This window comes from Numenius arquata, chromosome 11 (genome assembly GCF_964106895.1).
Source record: "Numenius arquata chromosome 11, bNumArq3.hap1.1, whole genome shotgun sequence".
Lineage (NCBI taxonomy): Eukaryota > Metazoa > Chordata > Aves > Charadriiformes > Scolopacidae > Numenius > Numenius arquata.
The window spans coordinates 32,213,953-32,240,643 of record NC_133586.1 but is presented as its reverse complement, the minus strand read 5'-3'; the positions used below and the strand labels follow the sequence as shown (position 1 = coordinate 32,240,643).

The 26,691-nt window shown below is 35.4% G+C and overlaps 1 protein-coding gene across 1 annotated transcript in view; it reads left to right on the top strand.

Moving 5' to 3' along the window:
• Window positions 1–24,637, top strand: part of GABRA1 (gamma-aminobutyric acid type A receptor subunit alpha1) — a 40,752-nt gene extending 16,115 nt beyond the window's left edge. The window contains exons 4-10 of the mRNA XM_074155741.1: window positions 752–819; window positions 6,341–6,561; window positions 8,200–8,282; window positions 12,067–12,210; window positions 17,807–17,959; window positions 20,602–20,804; window positions 24,329–24,637. Of these exons, the coding sequence (XP_074011842.1) occupies window positions 752–819; window positions 6,341–6,561; window positions 8,200–8,282; window positions 12,067–12,210; window positions 17,807–17,959; window positions 20,602–20,804; window positions 24,329–24,637 (1,181 nt within the window). The remainder of the gene's footprint in view (window positions 1–751; window positions 820–6,340; window positions 6,562–8,199; window positions 8,283–12,066; window positions 12,211–17,806; window positions 17,960–20,601; window positions 20,805–24,328) is intronic.
• The last annotated feature ends 2,054 nt before the right edge of the window (window positions 24,638–26,691 follow it).

Genomic DNA, 26,691 nt, shown 5'->3' with positions numbered 1-26,691 from the left:
TTATTTATACTAATCTGTCATTGAGGCCTATAAAACAAATTTGGTGATTTAAGGGAAATCTAATGTTAGTGCCCGTATGAATTTAAAAAGAAATCCAAAACGTTTACAAACTATAACACTTATACCTAAGTCAAAAATTGTAGTGGAGAAGTTTAGCCGATACTTATTTGGAAAAGTTTTAACTCCTTTTTATTTAATGCAGTTAAGGGTAATGCAGCCGTTTATAACTCATGCCAATAAAATATCTTTATGTTTTTATACACCATAATGTATTCACTCTCTCTCTTTCTTCTCTGTTCCTGTGTCTGAATATAGTAATACATAATTCATAAGCCCAGGGTTAATTATTAGAGACCTTCATTCAGCTTGCCCAGAAACACTGAGTACCCAATGAGACTTTTGAGTACCGTGTAAAATATTCAGCACTGTTTCTATTGTCAGACAAGAAGATTTATTTGTCAAAGAGTGAAAAGATTTACACAACAGTGGAACTACAGCTGCTGTACTGTGGCGTCAGGAGCCGTGTCTCAAAAAGTTCTGTGGAAACACTGTAATAAAAAAATTGTTGCTGACAATATTGACTGTGAAATTACATCTAGAAGCAATAAATTATCGGGACGGTATTGTAGACCAATTTTAGAATGGCTAATCAAAACCAATAATATTTCTATTTATTGTGAGAATTGGTTGTGCTTAGATCTAATGAAGACTGTTGATAGACACTCACTGTCCTAATTTCCTGCTTCATCAGAGCGTGTAACTGAAGTGAAGACTGACATCTTCGTCACCAGTTTTGGGCCTGTTTCAGACCATGATATGGTAAGTGATGGCATATATTTCTACAACATTCATTTTCTCTTGTGTTTTTAATTTGGAGGATGAAAGATCTATGCAATAACTTATTTACTCCTTTTAAGGCTGGGCTTTTTTTTAAAGCCTTGATTCCAAAATTCTGTCAGCTTTTATGTGCAACCATTCCTGGTAGCTGTGACTGCATTTAAGTGCCCTGAAATTAGCAGCCTCAGTGACTTTAATAATGTGTTTTAACAGACCTTATATTTGCTACATAATATATTATGAAATGCATTAGGGTTTGGATCCGTATTCTTCTGAGAGTGATTGCTCAGGTCCTTGCTGGCACATCACTGATCCAATTTGCTGAGAAAGATCATCATCTTAAAATGCAATTAACACTTATGCCTACAGTGTGACATCCATACAGCCTAACCTGTATTTTTATATTAAAAGCTACTGATCAATGGGAAGTGACTTTCCTAGATCTTGGCTGCTGAAAGAGAAGAGAAGATTAATGAGAGAATTAGTGTCACTTCTTATGGAACGAATATTAAAATCAAATTGCTAGATAACTGCAGGGGATGCAGAAGTTCAGAAAACTGAAGGAAGATGTTGTGAGCCCTGGTCTTAAGAGATATTAAAAACTGTGTAAAAATACAGATAAGGTACTTTAAATTTTGAATATGGATGAGGTCTTCACAAGTAGGTTGCTATTGACAGGGAAAGCCTGGTCTGCAGCTACTAGTATCTGCTGGATCCTGCATTAGGATGAATACTGGAAACATCCTCATTAATACAAATTAAGAAAACATTTCAACCTTGTAGCTGGCTACATTTAGCTAAAGACATTCACCAAAAGAAAGATGAAAAAAAAAAAAAAAGAAAAAATTATCACAGGAGAGGAAACACATTCTATTTCTTATTACAAAATTGACAGTTACCTAATTCAAACTAAAACTGTAGACAGGCCTTAAATATCAGGTTATTACAAGTTTCTGACTACTCAAAGCAATGTTAAGGTATGGAATAACTGAGAAAGTAACTTTTACAAGGTAGTATATTTTCCTAAATGAACTTTATGCAAGGACAGCATCTTCCTGAGTGTTTGGAAAATAACATTTATAAACCTACAGTCAAATTTGTAATTGCAACTGAGGCATGATATTTAAATGAGAAAGAACAGCTTGGGCAGCACAGTCTTTTTGACCAGTCATTCTGCTGAGAAGACCTACAACAGAAGGGTAATCCAGGGAAAAAGACTGGTGACTTGTCTCCTCAGCACAGATATACAGTATGTCTAAGTACTATATATACCACGAAGAAGAATTAAAAAAAAAAAGTGCATTCAATGACTTCTAGCTTTTTGTTCTGTGATAATCTTGTGAAATTACGGTGTCTACTTATTGCTCTAAATTACATATTGAAAGAGGGGAAATTCCTTGGATTAAAAATTGGTAGAAACCGGAGACATCTGCTATTTGTGTTCTGGCAATTTGTGCAGCAATACACTTTATCTTGCTTTCCCATTTCTGTCTCAAAATAGGTAACCGATCACCACTGGACAAACTGAAAACTTCAAACACAGTCATGTGACTAAAATATATATTTTTTTAATTTAATAGTCTTTGAACTAAAACTGTAGCAGCTGCAGTTTGTAAGTGATCTGAGGTTGCTTCATTTTTGTAGAGACCTGTCTTCTTGGGACAGGTCTCTTGTTAATTTCCTGAAAATTAACATAATTTAAAGGATCAGGCTGGACAAAGATGCTCGTGGGAGGTGAACAAAAAAAGAGCAATAGATATATGCAGGTGAATGTATGCTTTCTATTAATATTTATTAGAGTTGCTTTCTATAAGTCAGCTGGCTAAGCTATTGTTTGCTCTGTTGAGTCAGATTTACTAGAAAACTCCAATAATGAATGGTGATCTAATAAACAAATGGATATGGACGCTTTCCTACATGTAGACATAAGTTTAGAGTAACTGATAGGCCTGCTGAATTACCTGGGACTATACATTGTTTGGACTTCAGCATCTACTTATAATTTGTAGTTTCAGGTGATTTAATTATTAAGTAGAAGGTAAAGCTAATGACATTCTTAGGACAAACAGATATTTGCATAGGATTTAGATTTTAAGGAAGAATAAAATACTGAAGCCAAAAATAATCTACTTTCAGAATTAGGAACAGGTATATTTGAAAAAAATTATTGACTTCAGCTATAATTCAGTATAGCTGAATTTTTATAGCATAAGCATATAGCAATCAGTACCTACAAAAGAAAATCTCAAAAATAATTAGAAATCCTTACCACATTGCTTCCTGATTTTCACTTAAGTTAAGCAGGAGAAAGAATTAATCATTCTCTTAATAAAGTGTGTGACCAAGAAACACAGAGACAGGTGTTCATATGTTTTGAAAACTAAGGAATTACAGCAAAGTATTTAGTGTAAAACTCCTACTCACCTCCCCTAAAAAAGTAACGTGTGTGCAGCCTACTCATGCTAACGCTTTTGCTTAAGGAAGTAAGTGTGAAATCAGAGACAGAAAGAGTTCATATTACTTTATATTACTTTCAATGTACGTTTAGTGTGAAGTCCTCTGTACATACTACAGGTTGGTTGCAGACCCCATCATTCGAGGGCTACCCCAGATCTGCTCCAGTGAGCAAATTTCCAGTAAGTGTAGACTGGATTGTGGGATTTGGTCACAGGGAGACCTCCCAAGCAGCTGTACAGGCACACGGAGGGAATGATACGCTGCTGTCTGAGCCCAGGACTGGGAACTGGCAATGAGCTATTCCAGCTGACACCATATGTTATGAAACTCCAGCCACAGTGAGACATCAGCATACCTAGACCATCTGTTTGCAGGATTCCAATGAGGCAGTTATATACATAGTAGGTTGATATATCAGGGAGTACATGGTGTTCCTACCCACTCTCAATACACTCTTTTAAGAGCAGCATAGACATAACCTGTTATTCTATAAAGAGAGTATCTTGGCTTGTTCTTAAACTTGTGAATAAAGTTGCACTGGAAAAAAGCACTTTTTAAAATAAAAATATTCTTTTTTGGAAGAACTTTACAGGATCTTAGGCAGAAAGACTCATCAGTCTCTCAGACGGTGGATTGAACTAATCAACAGATAACTGGCTATTCTCACATGACTGTCATTTTTGTGAAATTTTTGATGTATGTTACCTGGAATAAGAAGCATTTTAAAATTAAGTTTTTTTCATAAAGACAGAATTGTTTTTTCTAGTAAACCTTCATTCTCTCTGCTTCTGTATTTTATGTTCTTCCAGAATAAATTTCTATCTTACTACCTTCCTGTACAGCACCTCGTCTGGTGAATAAAGTCTCCAGGGAGAGATATCAGATGAGTAAATAAGAAAACATTTAAGTTAAAGTGTTCTAAATATTCAATGCCATACAACTTCCTGCCAAAGTGCAGACAAAAATCTTCTTTCTTTACCTGCACACTAAGGAATGAAGAGTCTCCACTATGGAGAATTTATTCCAAATTTCAACTCGCACGTATGTTTGCACATAGACCACTGTTGTAGTACGTGGTTTGGAGAAAATCCTTCTGTTCCCTTGTTCTGCATGGAACCCTCCTGCAGAAGAAAACCCTAATCAGACTATCTGATGACTTGATCTTAAAGATCAGCTGTCTGTCAGGATTCATTTGAGGAGAAATATTGTACATGTTAAAGTGGGTAGTGAAAGCTAAGGAGCTGAGAAACCTCAGCCAAAATGAATTCATCCTATATGGTGCAACAGCCTGGGATAGAGAAAGATTCAGCCTATGCTTGTCAGCTACTTTTCAATTGAGTTTTGTCTTATGCTGTCAGGTACCTTATCAAATCTCTCAGACTGACTCCTTATTCTTTTCCAGCATAAGAACCTTGTGTTCATATAAAGCGAAGAACCAGACTCCCTTCTCTCAACCTGTACCACCTCCCACTCACCTCCTTCTTTACAGCTGAAAGAGATAAAAAGGGAATGGCTTACATGCACACTGAAATGATGTCACCTTCTGGGCATGTCCTTTACCTTTCCCATGTGTGTAGGAGGAAATTTTTTTTGGAGTTAGTAAAACATGGAGGAAATACAGTATTTTAATGCTATCTACTGCGTTTTAAACCTCCTTCTCTTCTACTCTGCTGCACACCTGGGACAAGACTTTGCACACAGTTCAACCTAAGGCCCCAACCCAGCAAAATTCTGAAGCAAGTAATTGGCAATAAGTGCACAACTGCTGTCACTGGAGCTGAACAAATCCAGGCTTCAGCAGCTCACTGAGCACGTGATTAAAAAAACAGAAACACAATTAAGTAAGCACCAAAATGATTCACAGATCTGGGTTGTAAATTCGAAAACAAAAAAAATCCCAAACCCACAAAAAAACCACAACCAAAACCAAACCCCAAACAAACCCAAAGTAAGACCACCCCATGGAACTATAACATTTCCATGCCGACAAGAAATTTATTTAGGCATTTCATTCCCTAAAACCATGAAAAACACACCACCGGTACGAATCACCATTCTACATGCTGATAGTTGCCCAAGGAATAAACAGCTCACAACTGCTAACGTTGTACGGAGCATTGCCATTTGTTAAAAAAAAAATAAAATCAAGTCTCAGGGAGTCTGCCACAGTGAGATTCTGCATACTCGATCCAGAATGTTTCTCTTTACTCACACATTCCTTGGGGCAGCTCTTTTCTTTATAGCTGTGTGTGCCTTCACACACAGGAATTCCCTTTATTTCAGGATTTGCCATCTCCATTGTCAGGAGATCTCAGCAAAGGTTGAGCTTCTCAGCCAAAAGATAATCATTCAGGGTAACTTTGAACACTGTTTGGATAGCTACTTTTGTTGTTTATCACAGTATCATAGCAATAAATAATAGAAGGAGCAAGATAAAACCATACTGAACTTTTATATCAGAGTGGAATTTTTCCCTCCAAAAATATTATCGTATACTGCATCTAACAGCAGTTTTTCACATTTCTGCCCTACATACATCTATGGTTTTTGTATAACGCTTCAATATATTTTTCCTAATTTCACCTTCTCCCTCTTAACTTTGTTCCTGTTGCTTTGTAACAAATAAATTCTTTCATTTCGCAGTGAGTGTTGGTTATTTTGATTCTCGCCACGTACATGGGCTCAGGCACTGCTTCTCTTCCCCATTGGCCCAGTATAACTGAACTATGATTTTCGGTACAAAGCTGTCCTTGCCTTATTTTGTTTCCACTATATATATATACTATATATAGCTCAAATTATTACCTAACTTTTTATATACTATTCTCCCTAACATTTATTCTGTTGAACATAGTAATGATATTATAACTGTTTAATAACCAGCTTCAGGTCGAATGTAAGTAATACAGAGAACAATCGCTCTGATAATTACTAATTTCATTAATAGTCATTTTGCTTCTATGGAATGATAAGATTATACTTTTCAAGTTCTCATATTGCAACATATGGCATATACGTGTTTCCTTTTTTTTCTGAATTGATGTAGGAATACACTATAGATGTATTTTTCCGCCAAAGCTGGAAAGATGAGAGATTAAAATTCAAAGGACCTATGACTGTTCTCCGGTTAAATAATTTAATGGCCAGCAAAATTTGGACACCCGATACCTTTTTCCACAATGGAAAGAAGTCAGTGGCTCATAACATGACGATGCCAAATAAACTATTACGAATTACAGAGGATGGGACATTGCTATACACAATGAGGTGAGCCCTAAAATATTATATCCTTCATTTAGGTGGATAATTTATCTTATTAAAGCATCATATTTTTCAAAAAGGAAACAGAATCCTTTTTAAGCATAATTTGATGCCTGCTTAGTAATTATTTTCACAATAGACCACGGAATGATGGACAAACTATGACATTTGCAGTGTTGGTTGTTTTTTTCCTTTCCTGCTGAGCTACTACCTTTACACTCCCTGGATATGTCTTAATGCTTGATTTTAAAAACGTATTAGGAATTAATCAGTTTGCAGAGGACCTTAATTTGGGGTTGCTGATGGAAAACCTTATCAGCAAAGTATAATAAAGCCTGAGAATTTAACATATTCTAGACTACTAGATTGTGTACAAGTGTCTTTAATCTTTGAATCTTATAGAAAGCAGATTCTAAGAACTAGCAGATGCACACAGAATTCATTACCCATTCTTCATATTTGTCATGCTTGGGAATACAGAGCATGACAGTTTAAAAATAGACATTTTTTATTCCATTCATAACATGAAAAACAATTAACTAAAGCATTTGGAAAGTTAGGAGAAAAAAGAAAAAAATATTTTTGTGCTGGCACAACTCTTACTGGAAATATGTTATTCTCTTCATGGATAACTGAACTTTAGCTATCCAGTTGTCAACAGAGGAGTGAAATAAATCCTTTTGAAATAACAACGATACAGAGTCATGGAAACATTCTGCATTAAAAGACTGCAAATTAAACAATGAAAAAATAGTATGTTGTCCCTACAGAGCTACGCGTGCCCCATTTATGTCTCCCATGGAATCAAACAAGATATGAAGTGATTCTGTGGATGCAAATTCAAGACGGATAGCTTAGTACATAGGTGAATACTGAGCTTTCTTTTAAAGTTGTTTTCAAAAGCAGTACAAGCGTTTGGAGAAAACAAAGTCTCCAGGCTTTTGGGAGCCTGTCAAATATGTTCAATTTATTCTGCAACATCTTTTGGGACTGCCTAGCCTATAGTAGAATCTGCTTGGCTGGTAGTTATACAAGTCCAGGTCAATTTTTCTTGTCTTCGTAAATGCTTGGCTGTTAGGGATTTAATCCACAAGAACACTATCTTGGCAGCACATTGTTCACATACGTCTCTTTTTTTGACCATAACCATTTCTATTTGCTCATCTTTGCAAGTGCTTTAATGCAATCTTCTACCTAGTATTCAAGTATTATTGTTCTTTCCTTGCTCATGTGTGGTATGTGATTGTTTCTAGTTTATTTAATCTCTTTTATTGAGAAACACGTTTGGACCCAAGCTGATAGCAATGAAATTATTTCAGCAAATGTCTGGGCATCCAGAGTGGGCCAATTTAATGATAGCAGCAAGGAAGCAATTTCAGTTTCCAATAGATTTTAATCCTCATGCCAAGTTAGAAGACTGAGCATGTCTCTGCTGTACAGCGAAACATGGTAGAGCGGCAGAGCCAGTCACACTGCTGTGCCTGTCAGTACCCCCAGCCAGACAATTCAGGTCCCATTCTAGCTGTTAATTGATCACATAAAAGATATTGTACTATACTTATTTTATGTATCTTAATAGAAGTCTATTTGCTATTTCTATGTAACTAGAATAAATGTGTCCTTTTGCTCGTTAATCCATTATAGATTGACTGTGAGAGCAGAATGTCCAATGCATTTAGAAGACTTTCCTATGGATGCACATGCTTGCCCCTTGAAATTTGGAAGCTGTAAGTTTATTTTAAATTGAGGTTTCTCCCTATTTAGGCCACTTTACCAAAGTATTTTGCAACTGAGAAAACCTCAAGGTTTTAATCTTGTGTATTTTTCACTTTTTTTGCAGGGTTGTATTTTTATTCTTATATATATTTATGTTTAAAATAATGAACCTCTTCCATGTCTCTTAAATATCCTCCCAGTGTCATGCCTAGATATCCACAAAAGCGAAAAATGACAGTGCTCTAAAAATCTAGAAAAGTAGTTTGTCACATAGAAAATGTTGATAGTGTTATAGTTGCTTTATTTTGTTAAGACCCCAAACCAATTTTAGAGAAAAGTAATACAGACCATGGATAAGTGAATTGGTTTAGGTGAAAACAATTCCCCTACCATAGTCTTGGCACATTTAGAACAAAATTTTTCCTAAGACTATAAAGTATTTATGTTACAATCATGCAACATTTGTGGATGTGAAAAATCTCACAGTTCTCCACAGAGTCCTATACTTGAAGCATTTGTAACCTTAGATTAGCGAACATACTGGACAAAATTTAATGTAACTGAAATCAGTGTAATAACTGTAAGTTAAGAATTTCCCCCAAAACTTTAATTTGAATAAAAACCAACCTGACACTGATATTTTCAAGCTTAACTAAACTTACTATTTTTAAAAATTAAATATAGGCGCCCTTCAACTCTTCAAGTTAAAAAAAAAAAAAAACAAAAAACAAAAAACAAAACACAACAGTGAAGAGCTCTTTTACTCTGGTTGGTTCAACACAAACAAGGAAGACAAAAGGTGTGGAAGATGTAATAGTGTACAAATTGTTTCCTCAATGGCTATTTTTTTGTAGTAGAAATGGGTCGTTTCACTGATAATGGGTACTTAGTTGCTTGATCTATTTTAGAAGTCAACAAACAGAACAACCAATTCATTCTTCACATGTTACCAGACAGGGCGATAATTTACTTTGGGCTGCATAGCTCTGTGTTTACCATGAGAAAGGACTGATCTTTTGTCTTTAAAGAGCTACTTGCCTCCTAGATAAGATTTAGAGAACAAAAAGCTCATACAAACTTGGAGTATAACTGACATGAATAGTTTACTCCTTGAATGTTAAGTTTTCTTATAGCACTTCCAATAAATCTCTCCAAATCTCCTGTGAAACAGAAGAGGGTTGGGGGGAAGCCTTACTCTAGCTAATAATAGGGCAAATAGCTGCAGTGGGTTCTTGAATAATAACAGGAGATCTGTGCACCTGAGATCCCAGTTAGATCAGGAGTGGCCACAGGACTGAATTTCTTTTGAAATGCACATTTAAGTGTTTTTGCAGACTGCATGTTGGATCAGGGAGGTGGGAAGATGGCTAATCCTGCATACAACCTGCTAATGCAAAGTTAAACCATCAACAGTTTTTGAACAAATGTGAACTACTAGACTGAATTTTAACAGGCTTGTTAAGACACCTATGCACAGCCTAAACACCAGACACTGCCTAGTCTGAACAACAGTTCCCTTTCTTTTTCCCTACAATGAGTTCCTTCTGGCCACCGTGTCCCAGATTAGTACATTCTTGGTTCACAAAGTGCATGGCTTTCCAGATTACTAAAGATCTTGCCTAGATTAAATGATTAAGAGATGCAGAAAGTATGAATTAAAAGGGATAGATAAATATGGATTGGAATACAACTTCAGAACCACATAACAATGTAAAAACAAGATAGCAAAAAGACATGCAAGTGTATCTGCGTATCTTTTGTATCATACTATACATAACTATTTTAACTGAACAATAAAAAAAACCCTGGTATTTCTGATTGAAAGATCATTTATTACACTAAAGTGAGACACGATATGAGTGCAGGCACAGTCTGTCATGTTTTACAGGCCATTCTCCGGAATTTTTTGTTTTGAACACTGACTGGCTACTGTGCTAGCTGTCCTAAACAGGACCTAGCAAAACAATTAGCTCCAAATGCTGGGAAGGGCCATGAGACAAAATCAAGGATTTCTCAGGGAAACTTTGCATTCCCCTACTAAATTCAGGTGAGCTTCTAATCTGGGATCCTCACAGGGAGGAGTTCCTTCTGTAACAGGGTTTTACTGCAAACACGGCATGGGGAATTCAGTTGCTACTTATGCAATATCTGAATTGGAAGCTGAGGATGGAAGCTAAATAGAGCACCGAATCTGGCAGTTACAGGGCAGGGCGAGCTCATTTCCAGTACTGATGAGTGTACTCCCTTCCTCTAACTGAATCCAGTGGTTCTCAGCAGCTCAGGAAATCAGTCCTCTCTCTTCCAAACTACTCTCATGCTCTAGAACAAGTGAAGTGCTTGAAAAATAATATTATTATTGCCACTCTTTATGTGACTAGATTAGCAAGGAAATTCTTGTACTTACTGTGGCCATTATTTTTAAGGTCAGAATTATTAAGATATAAATTTGCATTTACCATCGATTCCAGAAAGCTATGTACGTGTTACAGTGTTTGGGGAATATGAAGTCTGATGGCAAAAGCACCCTTCTGCATCAATAATGCAAGATCAAATGCCATGCAATTAACTTACCAGCACACTCCATCCAACACCACCTCTTCAATTACTAACTGTTACCTCTTACATTGATAAGATAAAATTACTAACTCACAAATGAGGTCAAGTGATTCAGATTCCTCCTTTTCCTTTCCTGCCTACCAGTCCTGAAAATTGGGAAAATCTCACCCTGTAGGTAGGAGTCTAGTGTCATTTTAGATGCCCTAAGACATCCCATCTGGCTTCCAGCTGCCTTAGGTGGGTGCAAGCTTTATGTAGGTTCTCATCACACATTTGGTCCCATACGTGTCTTGGATACTCTTAGGTGTGAAGAATGACACTAGATGCTTCTATGCAGACAACTTACTCCCACCCTAACTGCTCAGACTGAGAGCTGTCAGACTTCAGACTATACAAAATCACAGAAGAATTTTACAATGGGACTAAAATTAAAAATATTTATATATCGTTTGATTCCTGAAATAACATAAACAACATACTAATAACAGCACAAAACACCTGGATGGCATATGTAGTATGCTACTGAACTATCCATGTAACATACTAGACTACTCAGGTTTGAAGAATCCACAGTATTTTTCGTTCGCTTTGTTCAATACTGAAATGAATGTGAACCTGAGTGTGAGAATTTCCCAGAAATAACCAAAGTAAAAAAATGGATTAATTGTGATTTAAACTCACTCAAGCCTAGGCAACCTCAGAAATGTCTGCTATACCTGTTACACTGTGAGGGGGGAATAACATCAAATGGAGAACTCTAGCCAGGCCGATGATGAGATCACTGAAGCCAGTCTGAGGAGGACTTATTTTCTTACAGTGGCTCAGACACCACCACACTATGACTAATTGAAAAGACTAGGGCTCGTCTTTCTTGACAGTAGTTAAAAGTTAGAAAAAGAGCTGGAGTCCTGGCATGCCCATGAAATTCCACATCTCACTATTGCTTCTGGTTATTCAGATTTTACATAGGTAGGAACGATGTAAGGGAGATAAAGATTTTCATGCCATTGAGGACCTTAATGCAGCCCTACAGCAAATATTTAGCTAATCATCATATGGATAGACCTACAAAATCAGTTATATTTCCCATAGATAAAAAGTTCCAGTAAGCTAGTTGTGGGTCACTACAGATAATTGAAGAGACTTTAATATTCAAATTACTGCTCAAAACATTGTCCTTATAAAGCCATACGCAATAGAGGTGCAAAGCTGAAATGCAATGTATTTCTTTTAAATTAGATGCTTATACCAGAGCAGAGGTTGTGTATGAATGGACACGGGAACCAGCAAGGTCAGTAGTTGTGGCTGAAGACGGCTCTCGATTGAACCAATATGATCTGCTTGGACAAACTGTGGACTCTGGAATTGTTCAGTCCAGTACAGGTCTGTGAAAAAGGTTTTTTGGGAAGGGTCATATTTAACTGCCGAAATATAACTTAAAGCAGGAGAAAAAATACAAACACCAAAGAGTGAGAGAGGTAAACTGCAATACATGAGCTTTGGATTAGGAAAAAATGACTCTGAAAAGAGAACATATCCTGGGATTATTTTCCTACTTCAACTGGTGGTTAAAATATTTGCACAATTAGAAATCTGCCTATAGTGACAGATCTAGCCAGAAAAAAACAGTGATTTATATTATAAAGAAGAACTCCTCATATCCTTATCGTATTATCTGTTTACAATATAAGCTCAAAAAAAATAATAGTATATGAATCCTCAAAGATCATATTCCTGGAGGCAGTGAAGAAGTTGCTAAAAGCAAGCATATAGTTTCTCAAAGAGAAATTTATAGAGTGAAAAAAATATGCCATCAAATCAAAAACTGTCTGGAACATCCAAACAGGATTTGGGTGTCTTAATGCTAGTACCAGCTAAAACGCCAAAACTATTGATGAGATACAGAAACATAATTGACATTTATACTATTATATACCCATAACGCTGAAACTGGCTAAAAAACTTCGTTGGTTTTTTTTTTTTTTCCTTTTTTTAATATTTTGGAAGGGGCACAAAGACCTAAACACAGTAATAAACTGAGCACCGGGCATGAACAAGAGCTCAAAACGTTGACTAGATTGACTGTTCAATGGACCAAAAGCAGCACTGCATTAGGAGAAGTAGTTGTATTGCTTTGAATGCACCTGATGTTGTGACTGAACTAGAGAAGTACACTTATACCTGCATAAACCAAACTTTCTAGTGTGTCATTCACAAAGTTAATGAATGTTAAAGGAAAAGTGAGTCAATTTAACGTGAAGCCTAATTTGTGTCTGAATTGTTTATTTAGCTTGCCAAAATATGCTATACTAAGCCAAGAAAACTTCTCACAGATGAAAGTTTCTAGTGGACCAATATTCAGGTTACTGCTTGGAAGTTTGTGTTCATGGAATCATAAAAGAAGTGGGATGGCAATAATAAGGATTTTGCATAAGAACAACATCAACACAACTGTCCCATAGACTCACTGCTTCCATTATTGAACACAGAGTCATGCATCGGACAAGTAAAAAGAAAAGGGGAGAACTGCTGGCTTGCCCACAGCTAGAAACATCGCCATTGACTTTTGGAGCCAGTAATTCACCCCAGCTGCCCTTTGCTGGGAAGTCAGTAAGATTTGTAAGGAACTGCAAGGTTCTCGAGCTCTTTGCTCTTTCTGTTCTGAAGCTACTCACTCGGAGAGACGTCGGCAACCTGTGTGCCTGCCCTTTTGCATTCATTGCCAATTCTCTGCTGGCTGGATGCATTGTAAGGGTGGCAGGATAATCACAAGAGACTCATAAGCTTGGGAGCGTATCTAGAACAAATAGATAATATTATATATAGCTCAGAGGAATTAGGCAGTAATGTGAGAAGCATCCTATAAATTGTTAAGAAAGGCAGATAATAAATTTTTAAACAGAACTAAAGGCAAATACAAGCAGCATAAAAATTCTTCATACATTTCCATGAAGAAACAAAAAAAATAGTTTTGCCCATGATAGTTCATAGGTTTGAATTCTGCCTCCTTTCTCTACCTTAAGAAATTCTTTACCATGCCTACTTATAGTTAAATAAAGTCTAATTAATATTTGCTAAGATAAAGATGCTATTGTCTAGATGCAGACATTACAAAAAATTTTTTGTTTAAAACATTACAAAGAACTAAATACAATGGTTATCAAAACTAAAAATAAGCCCATTAAAGAACCTTTTTAATATCAAACTTGCAATCCTCTTTAGTTACTACCTGATAAGAATACACAGTTGTGGAAGAAACACATTCATTGCCTGTAAATTCAATGTCTCAAGGAAACAAAATTCTTGATTTCCTTTGGAAAGACAAATGCTTTGCCTTACCCAAAATAATGGGGATCAGAAGTAGTTAATAATCACTTTTCTCTGCATTCAGGTAGGCAGGCAGCTAGTCTCAACAGAATCCTCCAGCATGTCTTTGTCCTCTGATCATCTCTGTTTTAAGATATGACACATGTAATGAAAATTATGAAATCCCTCCCTACTTTCAGAGTTGTGGATGATGACTCGTCTGACAAAAAGACAAAAGGAATGGAAGACAATCTTCACTTAAGAGTTCTCAGCACCTTTGTTAGGCAAGAAAATGAAGCTCTCGTGCAGCTGATTCTGTAGATCATTAGAGGAATCTACATCATCTTGGGCAATTTTAAGATGATATTTATAGTTGTCTGGAATTCCAGACATGTATTTTCCAAGAATTTGGGTGTAATTGGGTTACTCTAAGCATTTTCAAAACTACTAAATGATTTGGTGAATCTGTAAGGTCCTTTTTTTTTTTTCTTTAATTTCTTTCTTTGTTAGTAGACCATCTGCTATCCTTATACCTGGATCTAGAACAAGATAACTAAAAATACTCTTTTTTTAATGACAAGATAATCTTGAAAGACTAGAACTTTTTATAGCATAGTTATTCATATTGCTGGCAATGCAATGTGCAAGTACTATAGGCTTAAAAAATATTCAGAAAATGAAATAATAAATACTGTTGATGCTTTTTACTTAAGCGGAGTCATCCATTTTTTACTTGTATGTAAAATTCCTGTCACTCTCCAACTACTGACTCATATTGACTCAGAAAGAGTTTAAAACGATCTTTTTTTTGCAAGGAACTTAACAGATGCTTAAAGGGCTTGTGCGAGTTTCTATTTACATAGAATTATTTTGCCACCTTGAAAACACTGCTTTGCACTGAGAATCATCAGAATTTATACTCACGATGGTGCACTTTTTCCTCACATTCTATTAATCTGCTGAGAGGATACTGTTCTTAAAAGTGTTTTTTATTGGGTTATATAGCATAAATAGTAAATGAGAATTAATTTGTTTTAAATCAAAGGCAAGAAAAGCCTTACTTTCTACCTACAGTGATAGAAGAAGTATTATTACAGCTAAAACTCACCAGACATAAGGTTTGAGGCAGGGACTGTGATGCACATTAACTTTAGGTGCTCACCTGATAAACTGGGTTTATTACAAATAGTTTACAGAACACTTGACTATTAAGTTCGCTGTAACTTTATTGAATTATCAACTATTTTCTTCTAAGGACACAGGTTAGTTTACACCACCTGAGCATTTGACTCAATGATTGTGATGTACTGTATAATTAAAGGCTGGTTAAAAATGGCAGCTACAGAAGTGTTGAGCACAGGTACAAACTCTTCCAGAGCACTGGAAGTACACAAATGTGGACAATCACTCAAAACATTAAGATGGAGTTGTGTGACCATTTTTAAATGCTTCATATTGGGTAATACATATAAACTAATTTAAACTTCATCAAATAAATAAAATAAAAAACAAATTTATCTGCTCAGCATAGATTTTTGTAGAACACTTTAGGAATTCCAAGGATGCTAAAAAGAAATACCCTTCTTTCTAATTTCTTTGGACAAGAGAATAAGAGATAAGAGAAAGTAAGATGCATAAGCTACAGCTTGTGCTACAACTTATGAAAGCCTAGTAATCAGACACTATGAATATAGGAAATATTTTGTTCAAAAGCTATTTGAAATTTTAGCTTGTAAGGAATTTTATGGCTGAATTACAAACCTTTAAAAACAGAATTACAGAGGAATTGCTGGGAAGTTAGACAGTGGTCAGCAGCTGTCATGAATGTGGCTATGCTTTTCAATTAAAGAAAGCCATAAAATGTGGGAAGCTGAAGACTCAGTAAATAACTGGAGTACTTTCATGTCCTGCAGTTATTTAAATAAATCTCAAAGATCTACTGTCTTCTTACAAGTGATGCAATCCATTGGTACTCTGGAGACTTAAAAACATGGTTTTGCCTTGTAACTGAACCGCAGGCATTATTCTAGGCCTGTGCTTTGCCTGTTTCACTACTCCTGGCATTACCTTTAACTGACTTCTAGCTCAGACCTGCTGCAATACTTAACAGATGAGAGTAATCCCTGTCTTTTTAATTGCCTTTATTCTTTGAATCTTGTTCTCATTTTCCGGAGGTTAAAAATACTTTGATAATTTAAGCAGCTAAATAAAGCTTCAGAGTACAGTGGTGTGTTCACTCTGTATTCTTAGCTTGCCATCTACAATCACTGAATTAATTCTGACATAAAGAGGTGTGAGCATTCTATATCTGATTGCATTAAAATAGCTTCCCACGTCATATTTTAGTAGATAAAATTAAATTATTGGCTCTTCTAACCAAGGCTGGCACCTTTCATAAGATCATAATCTCTGGTACAGAGGAGAAGAAGATTGTTTCAGTGAAAGTTAAAGGTGGGCAAAATTCAAGTAATAATGCCCCCTATTCTACTTCTTCCAGTCCTATTTTTGAAGAAAATTTTCTTGTATATCCTTTGCTTTACCTCTTAATTTATAATTGATTCTCTTTCCCTCCTTTGCTGCTGTCTTTTATATTGAAACATATCAAGAGTATTGTCACATCTTATTTATAAGCTTTCCTCAGGGTTATACATTGAGCAAGATTGTTCAAACGAATGTTCTTCTAGACTCTGAATTAAAGAAAAGGGCATTTGACATGCTCGGTGCATAAGCAGTCAATGTCTAGACATAGTTTTTCAATCCAATTTAAGCTTTTTCTGTACAAGAGCAAATTTCTCTTTCCTACTGCCTACATGTTAAAATAGAATAACAGTAATTTCATGTGTCATCTCCAATCTAGACAGAGGTTTGCATTCAGTTACATGTCTACCTGTTTCTCTCCTAAGATGCTTATTGCGTAATAAGAAGAATCAATCTACTCCAAAAAAAAAAAATCACAACAATAGGTTTTCAAATCTCTTGAGAACATAATGTTTTTCAAAATCCATTTTCAACGATGTAAATGTTTATAAAGTTATATAAATACTTAAGATTCCTTTCAATTGCAACTAGAATACCCACCTCATATGTTTTTGTAGCACCCAAAAAGTTAGTGCCAATGAAAATATTCTGTGTTATTCCTGCATTGTCCATTTACTTCAGGAGAGAATAATCATTTAGTAAGGTACTGAATTAGCAGAACAGGGCCACTTAATCTTCAGAGCACATAGAGCACAGACAGTGGTAATGGAGATACACTGACATCAACGCTTACACCTTAAACCTGGCCCAACTGAAACACTTGTGAGTGCCTGTCTTGATTTAGTCTTTATATGATGTTTACACGCATATATTATGGTGGATTTCCATCTTCTAATGGAATAAGACCTTTCACAAGAGGCCTAAACAGTTAATGCAGACTTTCATTCACTACTCAGAGATGAAAAGATGTAAATTTAATTAGCATTTCCCAGAACTGTCTAGCTTTTATTATTAGTGGAAACTTCAGCACCTGCTTTATTAAATGCTTTATTCAGAGCTGACCCAATTTGATCTGAGGACTTTTTTTTTTTTTTTTCTACACAATGGGAGTGAATATAATGAAAAAAGTTCCTATAAAGCCCTCTAATTTGTATATTTATAAAATCTTTAATGTTCTTATTTTTCTTGGTTTTAGGGGAATATGTTGTTATGACTACACATTTTCATTTGAAGAGAAAGATTGGTTACTTTGTCATCCAGACTTATCTGCCATGCATCATGACAGTGATACTGTCCCAGGTGTCTTTCTGGCTTAATAGAGAATCCGTTCCAGCAAGAACTGTATTTGGTAAGCAAGACCTAGAAACTGCTTGGCAATCATAAGCCAAATAGGTTTAAGAAATTTTATGGTAAAATTAGTTATGCATAACATGCTCTTGGAGAACAGCATGAGCCTGGACCTAGTGCAGTACATGTTTCATTGCGACGATGTAGCTGATTGTCAAAAGAGACCTGAAAGGATCTTACGCAATCTATTACAGTTCAACTTGTTCAAAACAGTAAGTACATGAATAAAACATTTCTGACAATGGCCATGACATTTATGGTGGGGATTGTCAGAAAGGCTTTAATCAATGGGTGTTGGTCATTTGACATCCTTAGGCCCCTCGAAATTTCTTATCTAACAAATCTTTTCCATCAATCCCTTTTGCAGGCTGCTGCTAAAGGTGTCCTGTTGAAATTAGTGACAATTTATTGTGCTTACTGTGATGAATAGGTGCACTCAACAAACATAGTAGGAAAGCAATCTGAAGGACTCTAAGTTTACACAGTTGGTCCCTAGTGTTTTAAGCACAGATTGCAAATGTTTATCTTAAAATTAGAAAAAAAAAAAAAAAAAACCACGTAGCATTTTCTTTGGAGATATTAAGTCAAGTACATAATTAAAAAACAAACATATTTAAAAAAGAAAAAAAAAAACCAAAAGAAACAACAAACAAAAAGAAGATGTAACAACTCTTCAGTTAAGGAAAATAGAACCTGTGGTTTCTGCCAGGTGACCTAGTCTTTTTTGTGATGTTCAGACGGGACACCTGAACACCTTTGGCAGGAGGAGGTGGAGGAGCACACAGCCGAGTTGGCTTTTACACGACTTGGCAGTTTTCCTGCCTCAGGGCACTGCTGGGGCAGGACACCGTGGGCCCTCCTGCTTTGCTGAAGAGAATCTACCCATTTATACTGGACACTGCAAAGTCAGAGTCACAAGGCCTGATGTTGAGAAATGCAAACTCTGAAACTCTTGTTGAACAAGATCTATTTATATTGACCTTTTCTGGCACTCTTCACAGCTGTGCTTTAGTTTCCCAATGCCTCTGGAAATCAATCACAGCTTGCATGGCTTTAGACCTCATGAACCAAGTAGAGTCTTTCTGTTGATATGCAGATGTGCATTTACAGAAGAATGGTTTAGACCACAGTATAATTAAATTTTATTTACATAATACTGTTTGGATTAATATCTAAAATTAGTTCTGGATTTTTATCATCAACTTAACTGAGAATTAACCTGTGATTTTTATGGACCTCTGTAGTCAAAGCTTGTGAAATTGTGACTATTTTACCTCTTTTTGCACATGCTACTTAAAAAGCAATGTCAGATGATCAGTCTGAAATGCTTCATTGTCCCTAGATGGAAAAAAATATTTCCTAGTCTCACAATGAGTAATATATAATACTGCACAATGTTCAAGTTGCTATCTGCAAAGGCTCAAGAATGCACACAGTTCTGAAAGTTTTCCTTTTACAAAAGGATTATTTAGTAAATAGTCTTATATTCACTCTATCATTATGTATCATTATGTACTTTTTCATTTCTTAATGGCAGTGAAACAATGTTTCAGAAAATTTTGCGTGAAGGTATATACACACAGAAGCACAACTTGGATCTTTTAGCTCGCTTAGTACCACAGATAATAAAAATTATAAATCCTGTTTTGCTACTATGGAAGAGAAACAAACTCACTAGTAATGAGTCAAAGACAAGATTAGGTTGTCTCGCAGGGAAGAGAAATTGCTTCCTCATTAGGCACTAATAACTCAAGCTCTTTACACCAGCACGTAAATACACTGTTCGTTATTTGGCCTATTTTAGACCACTGCACATTTTCACTAACAGTGAAGATGAACTCACAAGACTCATTCAATACGTGACATTGCAGTTGTCAAGGTAACTTGTGGACATGTGATTCGATGTAAATGTCTAGCCTGCGCTTGCAGATATTTTTTTTCAAGCCTCTGCAGCAGAGTGAGTTCAATACAGTCCTGCTTGCTCTCTATGGCCAGCGAAGGCAAAAGGTCCATCAGCAGTGAGAAGCTCTGATATCAGAAATGCAAATTACATTATCATTGTTCTTACATAAATTCTTCGCTATTTTCAGGACATCAGTGAATAAAGGGACAGAAATCTGTGAAATCATCAATTCAAATAAATCTAGTGTCACACGAAGCTTAGAGTATTTGAGTATGCATTCGAAGGAACATATACCAAATAAGCCGAATAAAAACAACCGGTTTTTCAGTCTTCTATCTAAATATTTTCGAACTGTTGCTAGAAAGGACTAAAAATGTTAAACTGTTACATCTGTAGCACTATTCCCAGGGCGTGAATAAGGAACAGCAGCAATGATTCTCCAAATAAAAGGAAGCATAAAGTAGTATCCACTCCACAACTCAAAATATTATTTCCACTCCAACTTTAAAAATATTATTCTACTATAACAATATCAAAGAATAAAGGTATAAAAGATGTTTTGCAGATCCTGCAACTTCCACAGAACTTGAAATCCAACATTCTTGAGTAGCAACTGAACTTAAGTGGGGAAGTTTTAAGGGTGAAGACAAGGTTTTCCCATCTATCTATTGTAACAGCTAAGAAATGAAGCACAAAATATAGGCACTGACTTAAAGACACTAAAACTGTTTGCTTTGCAGGAGTGACAACTGTCCTGACCATGACTACTCTGAGCATCAGTGCAAGGAATTCGCTCCCCAAGGTGGCCTATGCCACTGCTATGGATTGGTTTATAGCGGTGTGCTACGCCTTTGTGTTTTCTGCGCTCATTGAGTTTGCAACAGTGAACTACTTCACAAAGAGAGGCTACGCATGGGATGGCAAAAGTGTCGTTCCTGAAAAGGTAACACCACTTAATATCTATCCCAACAGGTCATACTGTGTCATGCTTGGTCGCTATATGGGGTTTTTGTAGCCCACTAGGACTTCTTATTATTTACAATAGTAAGTCATTATTCCAAAAGAGTTTCCTCATGTGTTCGCACACATCATTTCTACAGATAAACAATAATTACTTAGACATTGAGTGCCTAAATACTACCTCTGACATACTGGGTGATATTTAATGCTATTAATAATTAAAAAATGTACTGAGATTTTGACTTGTGTGACTGAGCAGGAAGGAGATAAATACATATTTTTTATAAGGGAAAGCAATTAATTTTCTAGTGTTCAAGCAAGAGAAAATGTGGATGCCTCAGTATAAACATAGAAAAAAATATCTTGTGGCTGTTGTATTTGGCAGTTCCCAGAGCATGTTGCTCCCCAACACGAACTTCAGGACTGCTCTGTGATCATGACCAAATAAATCTCTACAGGACTTTTTCTTTCCTTTCTTTTGCTTCCTATCATTTCTCTATTTCTTTAAAAATAGAAATATTATTTTTACTTCTTAGTCTATAGGATAAATTGATTTGTTTTGGGGGAAGTACTGACAGTTGTGTTGAGAGTGTGCAATCCTGATCTGTACCTGAATGCAACAGAGAAACATCTCTTTGGTCTGGGATGAGACCCGATCTGTAAATCACAGGTGCATCAAGAAGTTGTTGAGGACATTTAGGGGATAAAAGGGAAAGTTTCCCATTTCCTATGAGTTACCATGTCAGCTGCTTCCATGAGGAAGCTCATTTGGTTGCGGTTTTTTGGCTGGGTTTTTTTCTTTTTTTTTTTTTTTTGAAAGAGATCTTGAAAGAGAATTTTAACTTGCCTAATTGGTTATTATGAACATTCACAGACTAGAGACTCAGCAGAATAAATATTTGGAGGAGCAGATGTTACTCACTGGTATGCGAATACATGTGGTTAATTCAGGACTGTATGCTTATAAATAATTTTTAATTTTTTTTTTCTGTCAGTGAGAAAACAGAAATAAAATTACGATATTTGCACCACGACAACTAATACAAAAGTATTGTACAATATATGAGTGAACAAAATAAGCTTCCAGCTGCACGACTGGTGGTGAATATTGAGTTTTCAGATACTGATGATACTTTCATTGAAAATAATTTCTTTGATTCTTTGTGGTTCTCCTATCTTCATGATAGCTATTGTAAAAAATGGGTTGTATTAATAGAACAAAAATCTTTAAATGTTAAATATTACCTTGTTATTATAACCTACCTTGTAACGTAGTTGCTATACTCAGCCATTTCATTTGTTTCAAAGAAAATTACATTTTCAGAAATGTACCACACCAATATAAACACAATATTCAAAACCTGTTTAAAATAGTGGAAGATTTATGGCTTTGCATTCCTCAATAGGTCTAAGGGTCTTTATGTGTCATTTGATACAAGTCAGCAAACACATACTGGTACCTGGCAGAGTGCAGTATCTGCAGACTTAAGGAAAGGCAAGCAAGGCAAACTAACAGCGAACAGAGCATTGCAGCCTAATAAAATTTAGAGCTCTAATTAGCTGTCATGTTACTTTTTCACAAAGTTGAATTTGACGTAAAATATTAAGACCCTGACTGGTGTCAGGGCTTTCTGTGGATCAGATTCCTCATGACATTTGAATCTATAGAAAGGGTCTCCTCTGAGACTTCTGTGAAGCTGTTCTTCACCTGCTGGATTTATTGCTACTCACGAGAGTATCTAGCTGAGAAGGAAAGAGGACTGACTTTGTACCCAGCAAGTGAGTTAACAACCTTTCAGCTCAGGAGGAAAAGAACAAACAGATAACTAAAAAAAAAATTAAAAAAAAAAAATCTGACATTGTCTTTTTTCTCTTCTGAGTATTTTTTCAACCTGTTTGTTCCACCTATTCAGCAGAAATATTCTAAGACAATTTGAAGCTTTTTCTTAGCCTCAAGCTAAGCTGAAGATTGTTGCGAAATAAAGAGTATTACACCAGAGCCATTCCGTGAACCCCTTTTATTATTAAGCAGCAGAAATTTAACATTTCAGCCTTCATTTCCTTCCTGCGTGGGGCTCCAAGCCATGCATCAACATTCCTCTCCCCACTTGCCTTGATGCTGTTGCAGCTTCCCTTCACATTCCCTGCAGGAGTATCTGCTCCCTGAAACGTTCACCTCTTCAACAACAACTTTCAGCAAAGCTCCCTATGGGGTGGTCTGTATAGCTATTAATCTATAGTTGATCTGTCATAAAAAGTACCATGACTACTTTTAAAAATTATTGCCTCTATGGGACATCTTCTTCTTGAAAACAGAGAATTGTATTTGCTATCTTGTGAAATGACATAATAGATCACATTCTGTCGATATTTTCTCTTTAGCCATATCTTCTTTTTTTTTTTTTTTTTATTTCTACAAGGATAAAACAAATAACATTCGCCTATGTGGCAAATGCTGCCTAAAGATTTTCTAAACTCTTGGGATTTTTTTTGTTATCTGTTGTTTTCTCATAATCATGGGAATTTGGAGCAAAGTGATGCTTTTTTTACAACTCCTTAACGACCTGCTACACTTCTCTTCTATGTTTATCCTTGTGCTGTGGCTGGAGGAAGGGGCTGGACTGTCTGCAACAAGGACAGTTGAATTCTAACTGGTAACCCCAGATGTCAAAATTCAGTTTTTTTTCCTACAAGTAGATCCCAGAAGTAGAATACTAGAAAACATAAGGACCCAGGGCAAAAACCTAGATATTCTTTCACACCAATAAGTTCTTCTCCACCAGAAGATTTTCAATACATTCTTGCTTTAGCAATATAGGTAGGTGAATGAAAAAATCATATAGCTATATAAGTCCCTGTATGTGGAATGACATTTCAGCCATTATGATCCAATCGTAGCATTCAAACAAGAACATTAAGTTTCTATTCCTTACTGCATATGCTTTTGGTGTAAACCATTACTAAATAGCATAGAAAGTGGCAGCTTTGCATTTTATTAAATAATCCACTCTTTCAGTGCATAGTCATATGATTTACTTTTTTTAGGTCTATTTTTATGTATTAACTGTGTTAGAATGCATCATATAACATTATTTGTCTTAATATTTGAAAGCTACATTAAGAAATTCACTGTCTTTTAAAGTTTTTGTCCTGGTCAAGAAGCATAGTTGATGAAGGAAATATTGGATTATGAGTGGTTTGTCACTGCTGACTACCATTAAAGGTAATTTTGTTGATCAGCAAGCCCAGCTATCAGCATAAGTCCTCATTACAGTATACCCACCATCTAGTTTGCTCTAACTGATACAAGTAATGCAGATGGGTGTTTCTGTCTTCGTGTTCACTTAAATATTTTGCATGGGTCATGTATCCAGACACTAACTTCTTTCTTACAGCTTACTACAATTTGTGATATCGATCCAATTAATCGCAAAATTTTGTGATGCTTTTTCATAATCTTATCTGTTGAGAAGATAGTGAGAATAAAACATTTTCTTCTTTCTTCAGCCAAAGAAAGTGAAGGATCCTCTCATTAAGAAAAATAACACGTACACAGCTGCAGCTACGAGCTACACCCCTAATATTGCAAGGGACCCTGGGCTGGCAACCATTGCTAAAAGTGCAACAATTGAGCCCAAAGAAGTTAAGCCAGAAACAAAACCTGCAGAACCCAAGAAAACTTTTAACAGCGTCAGTAAAATTGATCGACTATCAAGAATAGCCTTCCCATTGCTTTTTGGAATCTTTAACTTAGTCTATTGGGCCACCTATTTAAACCGGGAGCCCCAGTTAAAAGCTCCAACTCCACATCAATAACCTCATTTATTCGTATAGTTCTGTTTTGTCTTTTGCTCTGGGAATTGCTTCCCGTTTTCACATACAGTAATTCCCATTTGCTTCATTGCGTCTGTCTTAAAGAAAATAAAGGTTTCTTTATTTAACAAAAGGTAATATATATCTGTATATTTAAAAAAAAAAAAAAAAACAACTGTGAGGGAGAGAATATAAGCTATATACTTTGGAAAAGTGATTCTGAAAACAGGAAAGAAAGACTTGTAGAGTAATAATAATAAAAAAAAAGGAACGATTTGTAGATAACTTAGTACTGAACGTCCCCAAAAGGTATTGTATATGTACATGAAAAAGATATTTTTATTCAAAGGATTGTGGGGAGTGGGAAAATATTCTTTATGATGTTCCTGATGCACATACCATACCATTTATTCAACCACTGTTTATAATCTTTTCAAGGATGTAAAGCTTTTCCATTTGCTGAATCCCATAAGATATGTTATTTTCCTAATCCCTTTTCTCTTCTATATTCCAAACCACCTGACTTATAATATTAAACGGTCTTTAAAGAAAAAGGAAATGTACTCACTCTAGGTACAGTTTGTCACTGTATAGCACATAAGATCTAATGGTAACAAATGCTTTAATCTGCTGTCTTACTGCAGTCTTGTTCTAAGCATTAAGTTGTCACTATATTAGATTTAAAACCAGTTGCACAATCAAGTGCAGATCCCAAGTTCCCTCTATCACCTGTGTAATCCAAACAATTCCTGGTCGCTTTTACAAACAGCTTTTACTCATCACTATGTTTTAGAGAGTTAAAAATACAACAAACCAACAATTTTTGCAAGCTCTGGATATGTTGAATGTATTCTTTTATAAAATGATACATTAAAAAGAAGCTTTAGACTGAGATTTATGGATAGCAGAAAGACAAAATATAGTATTTAAATAATATATGTAAATATGCAGCATGAGATTGTACATTTTTTTACTTTTTTAAAGTTGTGTTCCTAAAACATTGTGTAGGATTCACCTCTTAGCTCTTAATATGTTGTTAAATGCTCAATAAAACATATTTAGAGCCTGAATAAAAAAAAAAAAAAAATAATCAGTGGTACTAGAAAGCCTAAAAAATAAATACACAGGAAGTGCTTGGAATTAATTCCATTTGTAAAGTGGTCAAGTGTACAGTAGCTTGCAAATTGACAATGTCATCCAATGTATACTATTAGATTAATGACTGGTCTGCTCAGGTCATGCATAAATACTAAAGTATGGGATTATATTTGGTAGGTAAAATGGTGAAATATTTGTTAAGACAGAAGTTCATCTGTATATTACTGCTATATTTGCTGATACATAACTGTTACAATAAGTGATGTAATATATGTAGCATTAAATACAAAAAATCATACATAAAAGAATGTACAGGAAAATAGATTTTATTGAGTAAACTTACTACATTTCATTTTTACTGTAGCAATATATTTGTAGGAACAATATGTAAGGGCTTTAAATACAAGATGTCCATTTTGCAGGTATTGTGCTCCCTTTAAAAAAATTCTAGTCAGTATCATTACTGCTGATTCTTAGAAATAAAATTTCAGATAAAGATTTTTCAAAGAGATGGGAAGACTGCTGAATATTCGCAAGCATCAATTAAAAAATCTTAATATATGGTATTGAATGAATTTTAAAACAATGCTACATAAGCCTCCAGAGAAACAGCTACTAAGAGTCAAATTTCATAGGCAATGTTTTCTAAACTCTTTCTCAATAAAGCCAGAAGTTGATATTCTCTGTCTACAAAAGGAAATAGTTAATGTTTTATTTAGAGAAGTTTGGTTGTTTTTTTTTTTTAAACAATGCTTCATTGTCTAACATTTAGTCCTGTCTAAACTTGATAAGTTATCTGATTGGAGCTTATTAAAAGGGGGATGTTTCATCTTCTGGTATCATGTGTAGATATATGTATAGAAAAAAATAAACTATGGCTCTTTAACTTCTGTGTACTTGTTTATCTTGTTATTTTTGGCGTTAAACTAGTGTGTTCATTTAGGGCATTTTATCTTTCT